At 36.6% G+C, this 17,092-nt stretch overlaps 1 protein-coding gene across 13 annotated transcripts in view; it reads left to right on the top strand.

Annotated features, from left to right (window-relative positions):
• NOL4 (nucleolar protein 4) overlaps positions 1–17,092 on the top strand; it is a 373,271-nt gene that overhangs the window by 332,454 nt on the left and 23,725 nt on the right. For all 13 annotated transcript variants that reach the window (XM_051851303.2, XM_002713494.5, XM_008261193.4 and 10 more), the window contains one exon: positions 10,944–11,124. In XM_051851303.2, the coding sequence (XP_051707263.1) occupies positions 10,944–11,124 (181 nt within the window). The remainder of the gene's footprint in view (positions 1–10,943; positions 11,125–17,092) is intronic.

Genomic DNA, 17,092 nt, shown 5'->3' on the forward strand with positions numbered 1-17,092 from the left:
TTGGGGAGTGACCGAGATGTTGAAAGATCTGTTTTTCCATTTCTCTCTTTCATTCTGCCTTTCAAGTAAATCTTTTTTTTTTTTTTTTAAAGTTTAACACAGAGAGATTTGTTCTGAATTTTTATTATAGGTATAATATTTTATAGTCACTAGACTCTAAATATCATCCTTTGGGAGACATTTCTAATTGTTAAATTTACAATAGTGTTGTCACTCTTTCCAGTTTTTCTTCCATCTTTAGTAGGATATTGAATTCAAGGTCTTGTAATTGTTAGCAACCTGAAAACTAAAGAATATTTTATATACAACTGAAGTTTTTGTTCTTTCTTAGAATATCATTTATTCCCTATTTGTTTTCTTGCTTTTCTCATAAAGGTAATTGTATACAGAAGATATAAGCTAATTTCCAATAAATAGGCCCTGCTTTTCTCCATGAGGATGAATGGAAGAGATTAGACTTAGATTTAGGAAGAACAGTATTTTCTATTAATTGGGAATTTACCTTAATTTAGTAGTAGTATAATTCTTTTACACATTTTTTTAAAATTTATTCATTTCAAATTATCTATTTTTAATGCTTTATTTATTTGAAACGTAGAGCTACAGAAAAAGTGAGGAAGAAACCAAAAGAAAGATCTTCTGTCTGCTGGTTCACTTTCCGAATGACTGCAACAGCCAGGACTGGGCCTGGCAAGAGCCAGGAACTCCATCCTGGTGTCTCACATGGTGGAAGGGGCCCAAGCACTTGGGCCATCTTCCGCAAAGCTGGATTGGAAGTAGAGCAGCCAGGACTTGAACTGGCACTCCAGTAGGGGATGCTAGTAATGCAGGTAGTGGCTTCACCTACTGTGTCACAACACTAGCACCTTTCCTTCACATTGATGGAACTATATCTAAGCCAACTTTATGTACGTAACAGTTTTGAATTCCATACAAATGGAAAAAAAAGTGCTAACAACCTTTAAGTTAAAATGTACATTATTATTCAACTATATGTGTGTACATACACATTTATATGCACACATAAAAATTTTGGAAATAAGATTAAACATTATATGACAAACCAAAGTAATGGGATACAACACATACAGTAATTATGAAAAACCTTCTATATAATGATGAATTTCAGTGGCCCAGAATGTGACATTTAAGCTTTCTTTCGGAATATGATATGACTAGAATATACTGTGTTTAAAGAAAAGTGACAGAAAATACAGCTGGCAAGACTGTCCTCAAATCTAAAGAGCTTTGCTTGCCAGGAGCTTTGGGTTTTGTTCTCCAGGAAGAATGAAATCTCTAAAGGGTTTTTTTTTTTTTTTTGGTTTTGTTTTGTTTTGTTTTGTTTTGTTTTGACAGGCAGGGTGGACAGTGAGAGAGAGAGACAGAGAGAAAGGTCTTCCTTTGCCGTTGGTTCACCTTCCAATGGCCGCCGCGGCTGGCACACTGTGGCCGGCGCACCGTGCTGATCCGATGGCAGGAGCCAGGTGCTTCTCCTGGTCTCCCATGGGGTGCAGGCCCAAGCACTTGGGCCATCCTCCACTGCACTCCCTGGCCACAGCAGAGAGCTGGCCTGGAAGAGGGGCAACCGGGACAGAATCCGGCGCCCCGACTGGGACTAGAACCCGGTGTGCCGGCACCGCAAGGCGGAGGATTAGCCTAGTGAGCGCAGCGCCGGCCTAAAGTTTTTAAAGAGAAGTTGACATGGTAAATACAGAAAGATAAACTTGAGGAGATGTGGGCAAGAATGTGAAGATGGTTCAGAGGTTGTTGTAATAGCCCAAATGAGCGATGATGACGCTCTGAATTGATGCATCAATAATGAATATTGCTCAGTTGGACGCCAGTGAGATGTGACTGGACATGGGTGTTATTTGAGGAAAAGTGTAGGAGAAAAGGAAAAAAATTCTTTATATGATGCATTAATGGGAGCAAGAAACATTGATAGAATAAGTGTTGTCTTGTTTTTTAGTTAAAAATTTTACAAGGAGTATCTGGAGGAAAGAACATCAAATTTGATATCCAAATGTTAAATGTGAGATAACCGAATAGCAGGAAATTCAGACATGGATCTCAGAGGGATGGCTAAAACTGGGAGTAAAATTTGGCAGTGACCACTGTGAAGATCATAAGTGAAAGCAAGCCTATTGTAGAGTTGCTAGGTAGAGCAATGCAACTATTTTACCAAAAGAAAATTTGTATTAAAGTGGGTTAATAGAGATAATTTAAGAAAGTTTTATTTATTATTTATTTTATTTACTGAAAGTCCGAGATATTGGGGTTGGGGGAGAGATCTCCCATCTGCTGGTTCACTCCACAAAAGTCAGCAACCACCAGCCTGCACCAGATCGACGCAGGAAGCTGCAGCTCAATCTGTGTCTCTCACATGGGTGGCAGGGACCAGCTAACCTGCTGATTCCCAGGGTGTGCTTTGGCTGGAAGCTGAAATGGAAAATGGCACTGGGACTTGAACCTACTTGCTCTGATATGGGATAATAAGCAGGAACTTAACCACTTTTCTGAATCCCCACTTAAAGACGTTTTTCTTTTAAGTCAGTAGAGCACATTAGTCAAGAAAAGGATGATTTCAGTACTGTTTTGAGTTATTATAACTGTACATTCTTGAAAAAATTAAAGGAACTGTCAAGAAAAAGAAATTTATTATGATTATATAATTAGTAAAAAATCCTTTCTTCTTCCTAAAATGCATAAAACTTACATATGTTGATATAGTATTGCTTTGTAAAAAGTGAAGGATTTTTCTGAAGTGAAAAATGATACACACATTATTAAATCAGTGATCAAATGATTTGTATACACAATTATATTTTGAGCCTCAAATCAGCAATTCTTTAAAAATTTAATTTTGGTCCTAGTAACAAACTTCAAATTGAATGTTATAAAAAGACATTTCAATGCATATTTTTGATCAATGGTAAATTTTGATCAAATGATAAGTGACAAAATGTTAATTTTTTTATTTTTAAAGATTTATTTACAGCTGGCGCCGCAGTTCACTAGGCTAATCCTCCAACTGTGGCACCAGCAATTGGGGCGGGTTCTAGTTCCCGTTGCTCCTCTTCCAGTCCAGCTCTCTGCTGTGGTCCGGGAAGGATGGCCCAAGTCCTTGGGCGCCTGCACCCTCGTGGGAGACCAGGAGGAAGTACCTGGCTCCTGGCTTTGGATCTGCGCAACGTGCCTGCCATAGTGGCCATTTCGGGGGTGAACCAATGGAAGGAAGACCTTTCTCTTTCTCTCTCTCCCCCTCTCTCACTGTCTAACTCTGCCTGTCCAAAAAAAAAAAAAAAAAAAATTATTTACTTGAAAAACAGAGAGAGGGAGAGACAGAGACAGAGATCTTTTGATTGTTTGTTTGTTTTCAGTGACAAGGCTTTATTGGGGACAGGGCAACCATCAGAATGGAAGGGACAGAGAGAGCGCCCAGTTGCTCGGACTGGGGGAGAGCGAGGTTACACAAACTTTGTGTCCATCAAGAAGAAAGCACAAATGACTTTGTACTGCCCTGGATTACCTCTCACCTGTCACTCCCCCTCTTCGTGGAGGAGCAACACAGGACCCTGCGCTGTTCTTTCGTCTGCTCGGCCCTCCCCGGGTTTGCTGCTGGTTCTTCCCGGGTTGGCTACTATCCCTTCCACCTCCGTGGAAGGGCAGTTCCCCCTGGCCACATTCCCCACTTCCGCAGGGGAGCGGCACACCGCCGGCCGGCTTTCTCGGGGGCTGCACAGGCGTTCCTTCAGCTAGATGTTCCCCCCTAGATGTTCCTGGTGCATGCCGTCTCTCTCCTCCTTTATAGTCCTCCTCCGCCAATCCCAACTCGGCTGCCCACACGCCGAGTACGCTGCTCTCCTCCAATCAGTAGCAAGTCCTACAGTTTATTGGTTGAACTGGAGGCAGCTGTGCGGAAGCTGTTTACTTCTCTCCCAGCGCCATACTGTGGGAGAGCAGATGCATAGAATAAGTCTTAATTCCAGTAACTCAGTCTAGTCCGGTTTGCTCCCCACATCACCAGTCAAGAACTTGGGGTTATTGCTACAGCACTTATTTTCTAATATTCTTTAAGCTAATGGTTCCCAAACCTTAATTATTTTCAAATAAATAATGATAAATGTATCACCGATACTATTTTTGATTGACAAATCATAATTGTATACATTTATGGAATATAACATGATGTTTGCTATACAAAAGTAGTTCATCAAGCTCTCAGAAAAATGGAATAAAAGATACATTTATTTTGATGAAAAACATTGAAATCCATGCATTTTTCATAATATGCATTTTCCAGAACTTTATGAAGACCCCCCCTCATAAATTTACAATATGAATCACTAAATCAAACTAGTTAACATGTCAATTACCTCACTCACCTATAACTTTTATGAGACATTTGCAATTTACTCCCTTAGTTATTTTGAAATGTATAATACATTATTATTGACTGTAATCTACCTGCTATGTTACAGATTTCAAAAGCTATTCATCTGCTCAAAATTCTTCATCATCCTCTTCCTACCCTCAGTCTATGGTAATCATCCTTCCATCCTCTATTTCTATTTTATTACATTCCACCTGTGAAATCAAACTTTTGTTGTTTACAGTGTGAGTGTGCACATGTGTGTGTGCATCAATTTTCCCCTAAATAAACGTTTTAAAATAATGACCTGTTCCTCCAAGAGTTTCACAAAACTCTGGTAATAGCTATTCTACCATAATTTTGGTTTCTCAAATCAAAAACAAGTTTAATGTGGTTTTTCAGTTATTTCAAAGCTTGTCATTAGGTTTAGTAAACACATGATTTTCCTTATTAGTCTTTTCTTGTAGGTTACTTAGTGAGTCTGGGAGCATCTTTGCACAGAACAAAGTTCTGTACTGGTGTCAATCATGTCCATGGACAACAGGTAGAGGATATGATGTGCAAATTCTCCTAACTGGTGAAAGAAATTAGTTCCTAAATGTTGTTATCGCTGTGTTTGTGTGTGTGTGTGTGTGTGTGTGTGTGAATGTCTTGATGTCATCAAAAATCACTTATCATCTCAAGGAATAGGCACATTCACTCTAAGTACAGCAGGTTTTTTCTTAGCTGGAAAGCATTTTAAATGGGAGTTCTGGCTCTGCCCCATCTCTTATGAATTTCTCTAGAAACTCTTAGTAATGTACTCAGTTCTGGAACACTGACTCTCAAATGGAGGAAGGGAAACTCTTAGAAGTTAGAGATATTTTCCAGTAGCTTATACATGAAATAAATTGTACTCCTTCACTACATCTATACTAACAGAGCAAAGGAGAAATTTAAAGCAATAACTTTGAATGCTCTGTCATAGACTACAAAGAGTATGTCAGGACAGGAGAAATCCAATCACAGTCTTGTAGACAATTCAGGGAAATTGAGACATGCATTATCCATGTGCTTACTATTTTGCAGTGATAAGATTATTTGGGAGATCTATTCAAGGTTCTTTACCTTAAAAATGTAGATTACTGGTTCCTGCTCTGACCATATCACATGTTGTAAAACTATCATTCAATATTGATGCAGAAATGCCTTGCAAAGTCTAAACTGCAGCAAAAATATAAAATAAATGAAATTTAAATAAATAAATAAAATCAGATATAAGGTTTGTATATTACTGAATCTAGAAATGAATTTTATTGGAATTATCTGATCATCTTTCTAGAAGCAGTTAAGAGTTAATGAAAGTACAATATATATTGAATAGGTGGCCAGTTGGGAAGTTTGTGCTCCATATTAGAGTGCCTGAATCTTTCTTGGCTCCAGCTCCTGACTCCAGCTGCTTACTGGTGCAGACACTGAGGGGCAGTGCTGATGGTTCAAATAGTCTGGTTCCTGGCACCCACATCAGGGAACTGGATTGAATTCCCAGCTTCTGGCTTTGGGCTAATCCAGCCCTCTCTGTTGTGGGCATTTGAGGAGTAAAATGGTGGGAGCTTACTCCCTCTCTCTCCCTCTCTCCCTCTCTTGATGCCATTGAAATTCTAAAAATTAAGCATAACAAATTAAGTTTAATTTTAAAAAATCCTATCTCTCCAATATATTCAAGCAAAAGATTCATTAGGTATCTGCTATGAGTTAACCATTCAGACTGTGTGACCCTGGTACCAGACCAGGTTGATCAAGTCAAGTTTGTCTCTGTCCAGTTTCTATGGATAGAATACATAGGAGCATAACCCAGTCTCCTCAATTGGAGGCAAAATCTGCTCTCCAAACCATCCCAATCTTGCCCCTCATGTATAGGTAAATGCCAACACTCTTAGAAATCCACTTATTTGATTCATTTATGAATATAGGGATTCTCCAAAAATTTCATGGGAAGTGCATATTATGTAAAACCTATGTATGGATTTCAAAGAATTTTACATCAAAATAAACATCTTTTATTCTGTTTTTCCAAAAACATTTTGAAGAACCTCACACTTGTTGATCAGTCTAATTACAGAAGTAGAAATAAATGTTTCGGGGCTGTTGCCGTGGGGCACTGGGTTGATCCTCCGCCTGCAGCACCGGCATCCCATATGGACACCAGTTCTAGTCTCAGTTGCTCCTCTTCCAGTCCAGCTCTCTGCTATGGCCTGGGATAGCAGTAGAGGATGGCCCAAGTGCTTGGGCCCCTGCATCTGCGTGGGAGATGAGGAGGAAGCACCTGGCTCCTGGCTTCGGATCAGTGCAGCTCTGGCTGTTGCCGCCATTTGGGGAGTGAACCAATGGAAGGAAGACCTTTCACTCTGTCTCTCTCTCTCTCACTGTTTGTAACTCTGTCAAATAAATAAATAAAATCTTTTAAAAAAGAATAAATGTTTCTTTAACCCAGTGTGTATTTTTAATTGAACAAATCTGAATCAAAACAATTGTGTATTTTCTAGTGCACTATTTGTCATCAATCTTTGATCATGTCTTATTTTATTAAATTTCAAACAATGAAATATCTAATGAAAACTTTTATAGAATATATTTTTATTTTAATAAATAAAATTTATTTCATTGCCTAAATGTGAAGCCTGGTAACATATGAATATTATGCTCTTTTGAAAACAATCTTCACTGCTACCCAGGAGGCATCTATCAGCTTTGAATACTTCGGGAACTCATGATTAGTAAAAGTCGCTTACAGAAGCAAAATATGACTGGGGATATTTATTTTTATATCACTAAAAACTGTCCTGCTTTGGAACTGATAATAATACTCATTGAAGATAACAACTTGGGTAGATTTTATATTAAATCTTTGCCCAAAGACACTACAGGCCAGATTTTATTAGAAGTTTTATTTGTTGTATTTCTCAACAAATGGTGGACTGCCAAAAACATTAATAATGCAAATCTGTGTTTGAATACAAATAAATCCCTACAAAGAGTGTTTTGATTATTAATGGAATTAATTATCTGCCTACTCTGTGTGGTTACTATGGTTTAGAATAACATTTAATAAAGAAAGATCGAGGCAACTTTTTAAAAATCACATTTAATAATACAAATTAAGTCTACCATACAAAAATTAAAGTGAAAAGTAATCATTGCAATGATGCCTTGTCGCTTCTCCCTTTTAATTCATCAAAAAGAAATTCATCTGTAAGGGCATTTTATTGCTATTTTCCAAACAACAAATAGACTGGTATGTTTCCGAGAGTCATTATTTTTCCAAACTAGAAGTTCAAATTTTTGCATATTACCCAAGATATTTTCAATACCCCAATGGTGGAACTGTTTGAAGCCAGCCCTTTCTCAAGGACTCCCAAATTGCTTTGAAGTGTAGAACATTCTGCTTTCTTTCAGAATTTCAATGGCTAACAAGTCTTTATAGGAAAACTACTTTGCAACATAGTGGTTTTCATAATGTTTTATATGGGTGATTTTCCAAGTGTAAGATAGAGCCAGGCAGAGCTACTAGTCTGGTTAGAGAGGAAGAAAGAAGAGTAAAAGCCTAACTGGATGTCCTCACTGAGAATCTCAGGAAGACTGAATCTTTCCCCAGAAGTGTTACAATACCTTGACGACTGGTTTGAACTTGGCTACTTTATATGAAATAGAAGTTGTGTGAATGAAAAATACCAAGCCATGTAACATTACAGGTACATCTATCCATCTTTTGGCAAACTGTACTCATGGAATATCCTTACACTGAATGAATAAATGACATGTCTATCTAGTACAGAGAAATATAGAACACACACACACACATTTAGTAGTTCTTATTCAATAGGGATCAGGGGTGTTTTATATTTCAGGTTTTTTTGAATTTTGGAATATTTGCATAGATTTTACCACTTGGGCGTCCTTATTCCTAAAAACTAAAATCTGAAATGCTCCAAATTCTAAAACTTTTGGAACAACATGTGAGCACTAAAAAAATTACAGATTTCAGAGCTTTTTGCATAGAAATTTCTGTCCCTAGGCAGGAAGATTGGCACTCCAAGATGGGAAACACTTTTGTTCAACTTTGTGAAAGATTGATGAATTCTGTTTGAAGTACAGTAATCTGTACAGTAATCTGTACAGTAATCCATTCACCCAGTCATCATAACATAGCACTTATAAGATAGTTTACTAGAGACTCTAATAGTTGCTGTATTTCCATACCATAGTTATTGATCACTGTAGTTAATGTGGTTGTCCATCTCACATCTGCTTATTATGGTAAATACTTCAAGCAACAACAAATTTCTGGAAATACCATATTAAATGTCTTAGACTACTTCGGCTCCCTTAATATATGTAATATAAAAGTTAATAATAAGTACAAAAGCAGACATATATATTGTTTGCCTACATATCAAATGCAAACATGCTTTCAAAAAATCCTTATTAACAGAGGTAAATTTGGTGAAGGCCTAATATCCTTTTTTGTAGAGAACCACAATCTATAACACACCTGCTTTCAGTGCTGTCTTCTAGCAAAGAAAGAGTAACTTTAGGATTAAAAATAGCAATAAAGCTGGAATTTGCTGACTTCTCAACCTAAATAGTACAGCCAGCAGTACCAGCAGAATTTGGTTCTATGTAGTGGCCACTGTCAGGCAGTTTCTCCTAAGAGAAATGTTGGCGATAGTGTTTGCTCTCATGGATGTCTAAGGGTTATATGGGAAGAGTTTAAATTACAATCAGATATTCCAGTTTTAGGTCAATTCATGTTAGTATGATGTATATCTCAAAATTATCATTTGTGGTTGTTTTGTAAAGACACATTGCTGTGAAAATGAATTTCCATCAAAGTTCAATATTTTTAGGTTATACCCTGTTTTCCTTTTAACTTCCCTCTTTTCCCGATTCACTTTGATTTAATTTGAGAATTTTTGTGTGTGTGTGTTTTTTTTTGTTTGTTTGTTTGTTTTTTTTTTTTTTTTGTAATCTTGCTGCAAAGGAAAAGGTGAAAGCCTGTAGCTGGCGTGTTTATGGTCTGAGTTGAATGGATCAGTTACAGTTGAAGAAAGGAGAGCACAGTCATGACTGTGGTGCCGATGGTCCCAGCGAAGCTTTCACGGTGTGAAAGCTGAGACTGCTTCTCGGTATGATAGTACTACTCCTCCCATACAGCAAAATAGTGGATGTTTCTTCTTTACGAGTTGGAGTCACAACAGATGTTACTTCTTCAACTAACCATATACTCTAAATTTAAAAACTGCAAAATCCTTCTGATTGTGAAAAATAAAACACTCCTAAGAATTCACTAGAAAATTGTTTATAATTTTTTCTTGTTAAAAACAAAGAAATTACAAAATTTAAAGAATGTATAGGCATGTGAGGTTGTATATAACTAATATAACTATTTTAGGCTTTATAAACTAACAGCTGAAGGAAAATTCACTTTGTCTTTTACCACTGAAATATATATGATTCATTGTAAATTAAGATTTTTTTTTTATTTTCTCACAACTTGACATGGTTGGGTGGTTTGAAGCAAATGTTGAGGATACCAGTTCAGCTTAAAAACAAGACCAAAACCAAAAAGCTGAAAGCCCTGGGTGTTTATTAACGCCTTTGCCAGGCTGTTGTAATGCCTGTGATAGGCCTACCTGGGAGAAGGAACTCAATAAGTTTTCCTAATTTTTAACTATAAAATCAAAAGAGAATGAGAGAGATGGAGTGGAGGAAGGAAGAAAAAGAGAAAGGAAAGGAAAGGAGGAAGGAAAGGGGGAGAGGAGAGGAGGGAACCAAAAGAAGAAGAACAAGGTGCAAAAACCCACGCTTGGCTAAATGTCTCTGCATTCTGTTTAATGTTCCTTCATGTAACCTTTAAGTCATTGCTAATTTCTTCTTTAAAAAATTCAACATATAATTCCTTTTCCCAACAGTACCGTGTTGTCAACCACATGTAACTTAATTGTGCAGTAGTACCTTAGACCTGTTCTCTACCCACTATGACTAAAACACTACATTCACAGAATGATCCTCCACTTGCCTGGCCCCAGGCCCTGCAAACCATCATTCTAGTTTCTATTTCTGTGAGTTTAACTACTTAGAATACCTCATATCAATACTTCTTTTCTGTGTGTGACTGGCTTATCTCATTTAGCACAATGTCCATAAGTTAACAACTGTTTTGTAGTAGATGACAGGATTTCCTTTTATTTGAAGGCTAAATAATATCCACCATATGAATATTTCATATTTTCTTTATTCACTCTTCTGGCAATGGGTATTTCAGCAGCTTTTCCTCCTGGCTATTGTAAGTAACTTGCTTCATGTAATTTTAAATTCCATGCAAAATTGTAAACTGTTCTGCCCACACTGAGAGTTTCCTTTCTTTATTTTTCTTTTAGTCAAGTTGTTGAACAAGTGCATATGTACTTACTTAATGCTTTAATATTTTTTCTTACGTAATGCAGCCATGCAGATGACACTGAGATCGTCCTGTTGAAGGAGAAGTCGCACAGTGACTTGACAAGTAATGGGACACTATCTGTCTTTGCAGGATGAGTCTGCTGCAGCCGACAAACAGTGTAAACCTGAAGCAGCCCAGGCCACTTACTCGACATCAGCTGCTCCAGGCTCACAGGAGGTGTTGTACATCAATGGCAACGGGACCTACAGTTACCATAGTTACAGAGGGCTAGGAGGGGGACTGCTTAATCTAAATGATGCTTCCAGTAGTGGTGAGTCTTTCTGTAGATTGTATTTTTGTGTACATTTGGGGTGATGAATTCTCTAAACATGAAAGAATGGATAGGCTGTAATATGTAATAGTTCCAATCTGTTAGAATCAAGACTATTTAGCACATGTTTGTCTCGCTACATCTAGGTCCCTGTTTCTTGTTCCTGGAAGTACTGGAATTGTTATATAGTTGAATAACTGATGTTTTATACTAAAAAGAAATCTTCAACTAGAAGAATAGCACTTTTTCCCCAAAGAGTGATATATTTGCCCCAAAGCTATAATGTACTATTTGTCAAGAATAGTGAAACATTTTCTCAATGTTCAAAGAGGTTTCTGAGTTGAAAATTTTGAGTCGTCAGGGATTTCTCTGACTTGATGAATCATACAGTCATAACCAAAAACATAAAATTAAACATCACAAAGAGGCAGCTCATGGTTCTCAAGCCAATACTTTGTCAATGAGAATGGCACTTTCTATCTGCAATGAGTGGCGGAGTGGAGCTGCTTGTACTGGTTCATGCTTGGTAAGCTTTTAGGAATTTCCTAGGCTTGTATAAGCAGAATGAATTGTAAATGAGTCAGATTCAAATGTTTAATATAAAATCAAATCTGTCTTTGGAAAAAAATGCATGTGTGAATTTCTTAAAACAAGGTTTATAGGAAAAAATGTTCTAACTATACTTAAAGCCAAGGGAAAATAAATTTTATTATATACCCCAAATCACAGAATCTTTTTTTAAATTTTAGAGGCAGAGAGAATGTGTGTGTGTGTGAGAGAGAGAGAGAGAGAGAGAGAGTGCCAAAAGCAGAGAGAAACAGAGAAAGAACTCCCATATTGTTTATTCCTCTAATGCCCACAATGGCTGGATCTGGGCCAGACTACAGCCAGAAGCTGGGAACTCTATCCATGTCTCCCAAGAAGGTGTTTACCTTGAACTTGATTACCTGAACCATCACTGCTGCCCCCAAGGTCTAGATTGGCAGGAAGCTGGAGTCAGGTGGCACTCACAATGGCACTCACACTGGCTAGGCTAAAAACTTGTTCCCCAAAAGAGAGCATTTACCTACTCTGAAAAACACCCAGTGAAATAAAAAGATAAATGCTGAACTGGAAAATGCTTGGCTATCTATAGTACAAAAGGTTAATAAGCCAAACATGGAGGATTCTAAAAATAAAGAAGAAACACCACTGAAAAAAATTAAAAAGATAGAAATATCAATGCACAATTCTCAGAAAGGGCCTTGCAAATGTTCCTTAAATATATACAAAGCTGCTCAACCTTATTCATTCTTAATAGAAGAAATGTGGCATCTACCCAACAGAGTAGCAAAACTCCAAATATAACAATAATTTTTGACTAAGACAAGATTCTGGGAAAGCAAGTACTTTCATGAATTGTTTGCAGAAATGAAAAAAGGTGAAGTGGAATTGGACAAAATCTGGTAAAATGAAAAATAAGCAGCTACAATTTGACTCAGCAATCTTTCTAAAGATTGAGGAATCTGCCTCAAAGGCAAGTGGAAAATAGACCAAATGATATACACACAATGGTATTCTTACAGTGTTACTTACAAATGTGTAAAAATGGATACCAAGAAAAATATCCATCAGTGAATGACTGACTGATGAAGATACAATGCTCCAGAGAAGAGTATAACCTGCAGCTATAACAAGTAGTGGATTGGGGTGGGATGGGGCAGGATGGGGGCACCAGCTAGCACAGCAGTTAGGACACCTCTTGGGAAATCCATATCCCATATCAGGGTGCCTGGGTTTGAGTCCTGGTTCTGCTTCCAGTTCTAGCTTCTGTCATGTGTACCCTGAGAGGTGGCAGGTGATGGCTAAGTAGGTGGGTACCTGCCACTCCCCTGGGAGACCCAGATAGAGTTCTGGACTCTTTGGCATTTGGGAAGTGAATTAGCATATGTAAAATCTGTCTGTCTCTGTCTGTCCCTCTCTGCTTTTCAAAAAAATTAAAAGTAATGGGAAAAATCTTTGTATACTTTTATGCTATGATCTCATGGTGGTCAAAAGTACTTATAGAATGCTACCATTCAAGAAAGAAGGATTTATATTAATGGAGATATAAACCATAATTTTTAGAAAGTAATAGCATTAGAGGTGGAAGTAGAGAAAAACAGTGTAAGGAACAGGGAAAGAAGGTAGAATTCTCTGAAAATACTTGGCTTTTATACATTGCTTTTTAAATTTAAATTCGGGACAATGTATAATTTACATAATTGTGAAACTTTTAAATAATTCCTAAACAGGAAAAGAAAACGATAAAATAAAATTCAGCTGTTTAATGAGTTGTTGGCATAGCTCCATAGTGATGAACTTTTCCAGGTGATTCAAAAATCATAATGTGACTTAATGAGCATTGAAGTCAGTGATAAAACCAAATGTTATTTTCAGTGATTATATTAGTATTTTGCGACTGCTGTCTGTGTTGTGGTTTGAAGGAAATTTACAATTATGTGGGTGTCAGAGAGAACTTGAATTTCCATAGGGAACAAAGTAGATACAGATGCAAAATTAATAAATTCAAGCAAAAACTCCATAGTCTTGTATATATATAAGGATATGTATCTTTTTCCACTGAAAAATGCCTGGGAACAAACACTAATTTGAATTTGAAATTTGAACTAGGCTTGTGGACTATTATATTTTGGGAGCAATTATGTTATCAGTGTGAAATAAGAGCACACTCTTGGAAATCCCTTCCCTTTACACCACCATAAACCTCTTTTGAGTGCTTCAGCCACAGTTCTGAGTTGCTGGGATTCTTTGGGCTGCTTTAGAATGAAAGGTTGTCTAAAGACAAGATCACTAAGTTTTAGTCTACATCCGTTTTCTCGCAGCTCTAAAGCATTTGCCTCAGATGGAAGATTTAGGTATATGCTCAGCTTTACAAAGGCCAGTGATCCTTCTCAGCTGTTTTTTTAAGGTTTTTTTGTTTGTTTGTTTGTTTGTAACTTGGACAGCAAATGATCAGGAAAGACCAAGAAGACCAAGTTCAAGACCAGAAAAAGGAGAATATAAATATGAGATGGTTAGCCTATAAATCTTGTAGGCATGGGGAACACCTGGCCTTCGGGCCGCATGAGAACTGTGAAATCATTTGGTCTGACCCTGCCAGGGCAACGGCATATAGGACTCAAAATTCAGTAAATCTTTATCAGGCTAATTTTAGGGTCGATAATTTTGTATGGCCTGTGAATTATGTTATAAATATCCAATGGCCCTTGGCAGAAAGAAGGTTCTCTAACCCTGGCCTCTAAGAACTTAACCACTAGATAATAAAATCAGCACAAAAGGTATGTATTCACTAAATATTTTATGAACAAACTTTGCTTTCTAGATTTAAAAAAAAATCATTTTGTTAAGTGATTATCTTAATTTAACATCCACAAATAACAATGACCGCCATATATTTAATTTTACAGTGTTTCAATGTGGTCTTCATCTAATTCTTACACAGAACACTAAAGTATGCCCTGAAACTGGGGAAAAGCTTTTTAAAAATTGAATTTGGCACAACCCACATTAAAAAATAATGCCTAGGCAAAAATTCTTTTCTTTCTGGTATAATGAAATCCCATTTTTGAGGTTCAGAGAGGTTAAGTGACTTGCCCAAATCTCTGTAATGAGGGGGAGGAGCCAGGATTTGAACACAGGCATTCCAGTACAAGAGGCCACATTCTAAACCACTGATCCAACAGTCGCGGTGTCTATGGAACAAATAAGAGTTCACCTCCAGCAACTGCTGATCTACTTTCTGCCTCCATACATGCTCCTGTTCTGGACTTTCCTGTCAATGAATCACGTAATAAGTGTTCTTTTGTGTCTGGCTTCTTTTACATAGCATGATATTTTCAAGATTCATCTACATTGTAGCCTGTATCAATTTTTCATTCCTTTTATTGGCAAAAAATTCCGCTCTGTAGTTATATTCCATATTCTGCTTAGCCAGTCATCAATGATGGGCACTTGAGATTATTGCCACTTTGGAGTTACTGTGAATAACATTGCTATAAAAATTTATGGACAAGTTTTTGTGTACACATGTTTTCAGTTCTCTTGAGTGCCTACCTGGGGTTAGAATTGCTGTCTTATACATATGGTATCTTTATATTTAACATTTTGAGGAAATATCAGTCTGGACAGGGACGTTTTTCCATTTAATTCAATCTTTAAAAAAATCTTTTAATTGTCTTTTACTATTTACAACAGAAGCTTTGCACTACTTTTGTCAATTTTAGCGGTAAATATTTCAATGTTTTGATGCTATTAAAAATCGAATGTTTTACTTATTTTCATTTTCAATTTTTATTGGAAGTTTATAGTGATCCCATTTTTTTTATAGATTCATGATTTATGCTGCAACCTTGCTGAGGATGTTATGAATTCTACTAGCTTTCAAGTGGATTTTTTTGTGTGTGTATTCAAGAAAATTTCATTTGTAGATAGAATTAGTGTTATATCTTTTGAAATCCATTCACCGTTTATTTCTTTTTCTTGCCTACTTGCCCAGGGCTGAACCTCCAATAAAATGTTGAGTAGGAGTAATGGTTGTGAATATTGCTACTTTGTTTCTAATCTTAGGGGGAATACATTTAGTCTTCAACATTAAGTATGATGTTTGCTTTGGATTGTTTATAAGTCTCTTTTATTAGACTGAGAAAATTCCTTTATATTCTTAGTTTGTTCAGTGCTTTGTATCAGGAATGGGTATTGAATCTTAAAAGTTTTTTCTGTATCTATGGAGATTTTCATATGGTTTTTATCCTTTATTATATGAATCATTGCATTAGCTTTTGGATGTTAAATCATTTTGCATTCCTGGGATAAATGCTAATTGATCAAAGCATAGACTTCTTTTTACATGTTGCTATATGCTTTTTTATATGTTTGCTAATATTTTGTCTAGCATTTTTGTGTCTGTACTCAAAAGAAATACTGATGTGTACTTTTCCTTTGAGATCTCTGTTAGGTTTTGCTATCAAGGTTAACACTGGCATCATGGAATGAGTTAAGACATGTCTCTACTCTTCTATATTTTTTGGAAAAGTTTGTGAAATATTAATATTAACTGCTTAGAGTTTTGATAGATTTTGGCAATGAAACCATATAGATTAGGGCTTTTCTGCTTTCTTTTTGATTAACTTCTTTGTTTCAAGTATGTTCATAGTACCCACACACACATACACATGCAACATATAATCATACTACAGTCTTAATCCTCAGTGGTGCTCAAAGCCACATAGGAAATCTGGAATAAATGGCAGATAGACAGCCATATAAGTGGTTAAAAAGCAGGTTTTATAAATTTACAGCTTGAATGTAGATACCATATTATTATTTTGAAGCTGGCCTTGTTTGTGAGTCACTCCCCAGAAACCTCACTAGCACAGAATGATAAGGTCAAAAAGTATTTGCAAGATCCTTTGTCTTCTGTTCATTTTTAAAGATTATAGGTGATTTGCTCAAAATCAGAGGTGTTGACTATTTGGATGTTGAATATTATCTATATTTTCGCTTTGGTTGATGAGATAAATATCTATTAAGGACATAGCAAAGAATAGCTTCAAAATATTCAGACTTACCTCTGAGAAGAAATAGAAGTAGCAGACTCACTAGTAAAATTTGCAGCAAATTAAAAATGATGTAACATTCTTTGAACAGCAGTAGCTTTGGGCTAGGTGCAACTGAGTTTAAAAAACAAAAAACGAATAAGAAACAGCAGAAGAGTACTCTTGGCAAATAACAACCTTAGACTTAAACCAAAGAGAATTTCTCCAGTGTATATTTGGAAAAGGACTCTAGCAATAGTAATGGCGCAAAGGGAAATGATTGAGTCTACATCCTTAAAGGGCTCTTTCTCCAATACTTCTAACATTGGTTTTGTCTATTGCTGTTATGGTTTTGTTTCATTTCTATTTGTTTTACTCGCAGAAAGGCATCT

Source organism: Oryctolagus cuniculus, chromosome 10 (assembly GCF_964237555.1).
Source record: "Oryctolagus cuniculus chromosome 10, mOryCun1.1, whole genome shotgun sequence".
Classification (NCBI taxonomy): domain Eukaryota; kingdom Metazoa; phylum Chordata; class Mammalia; order Lagomorpha; family Leporidae; genus Oryctolagus; species Oryctolagus cuniculus.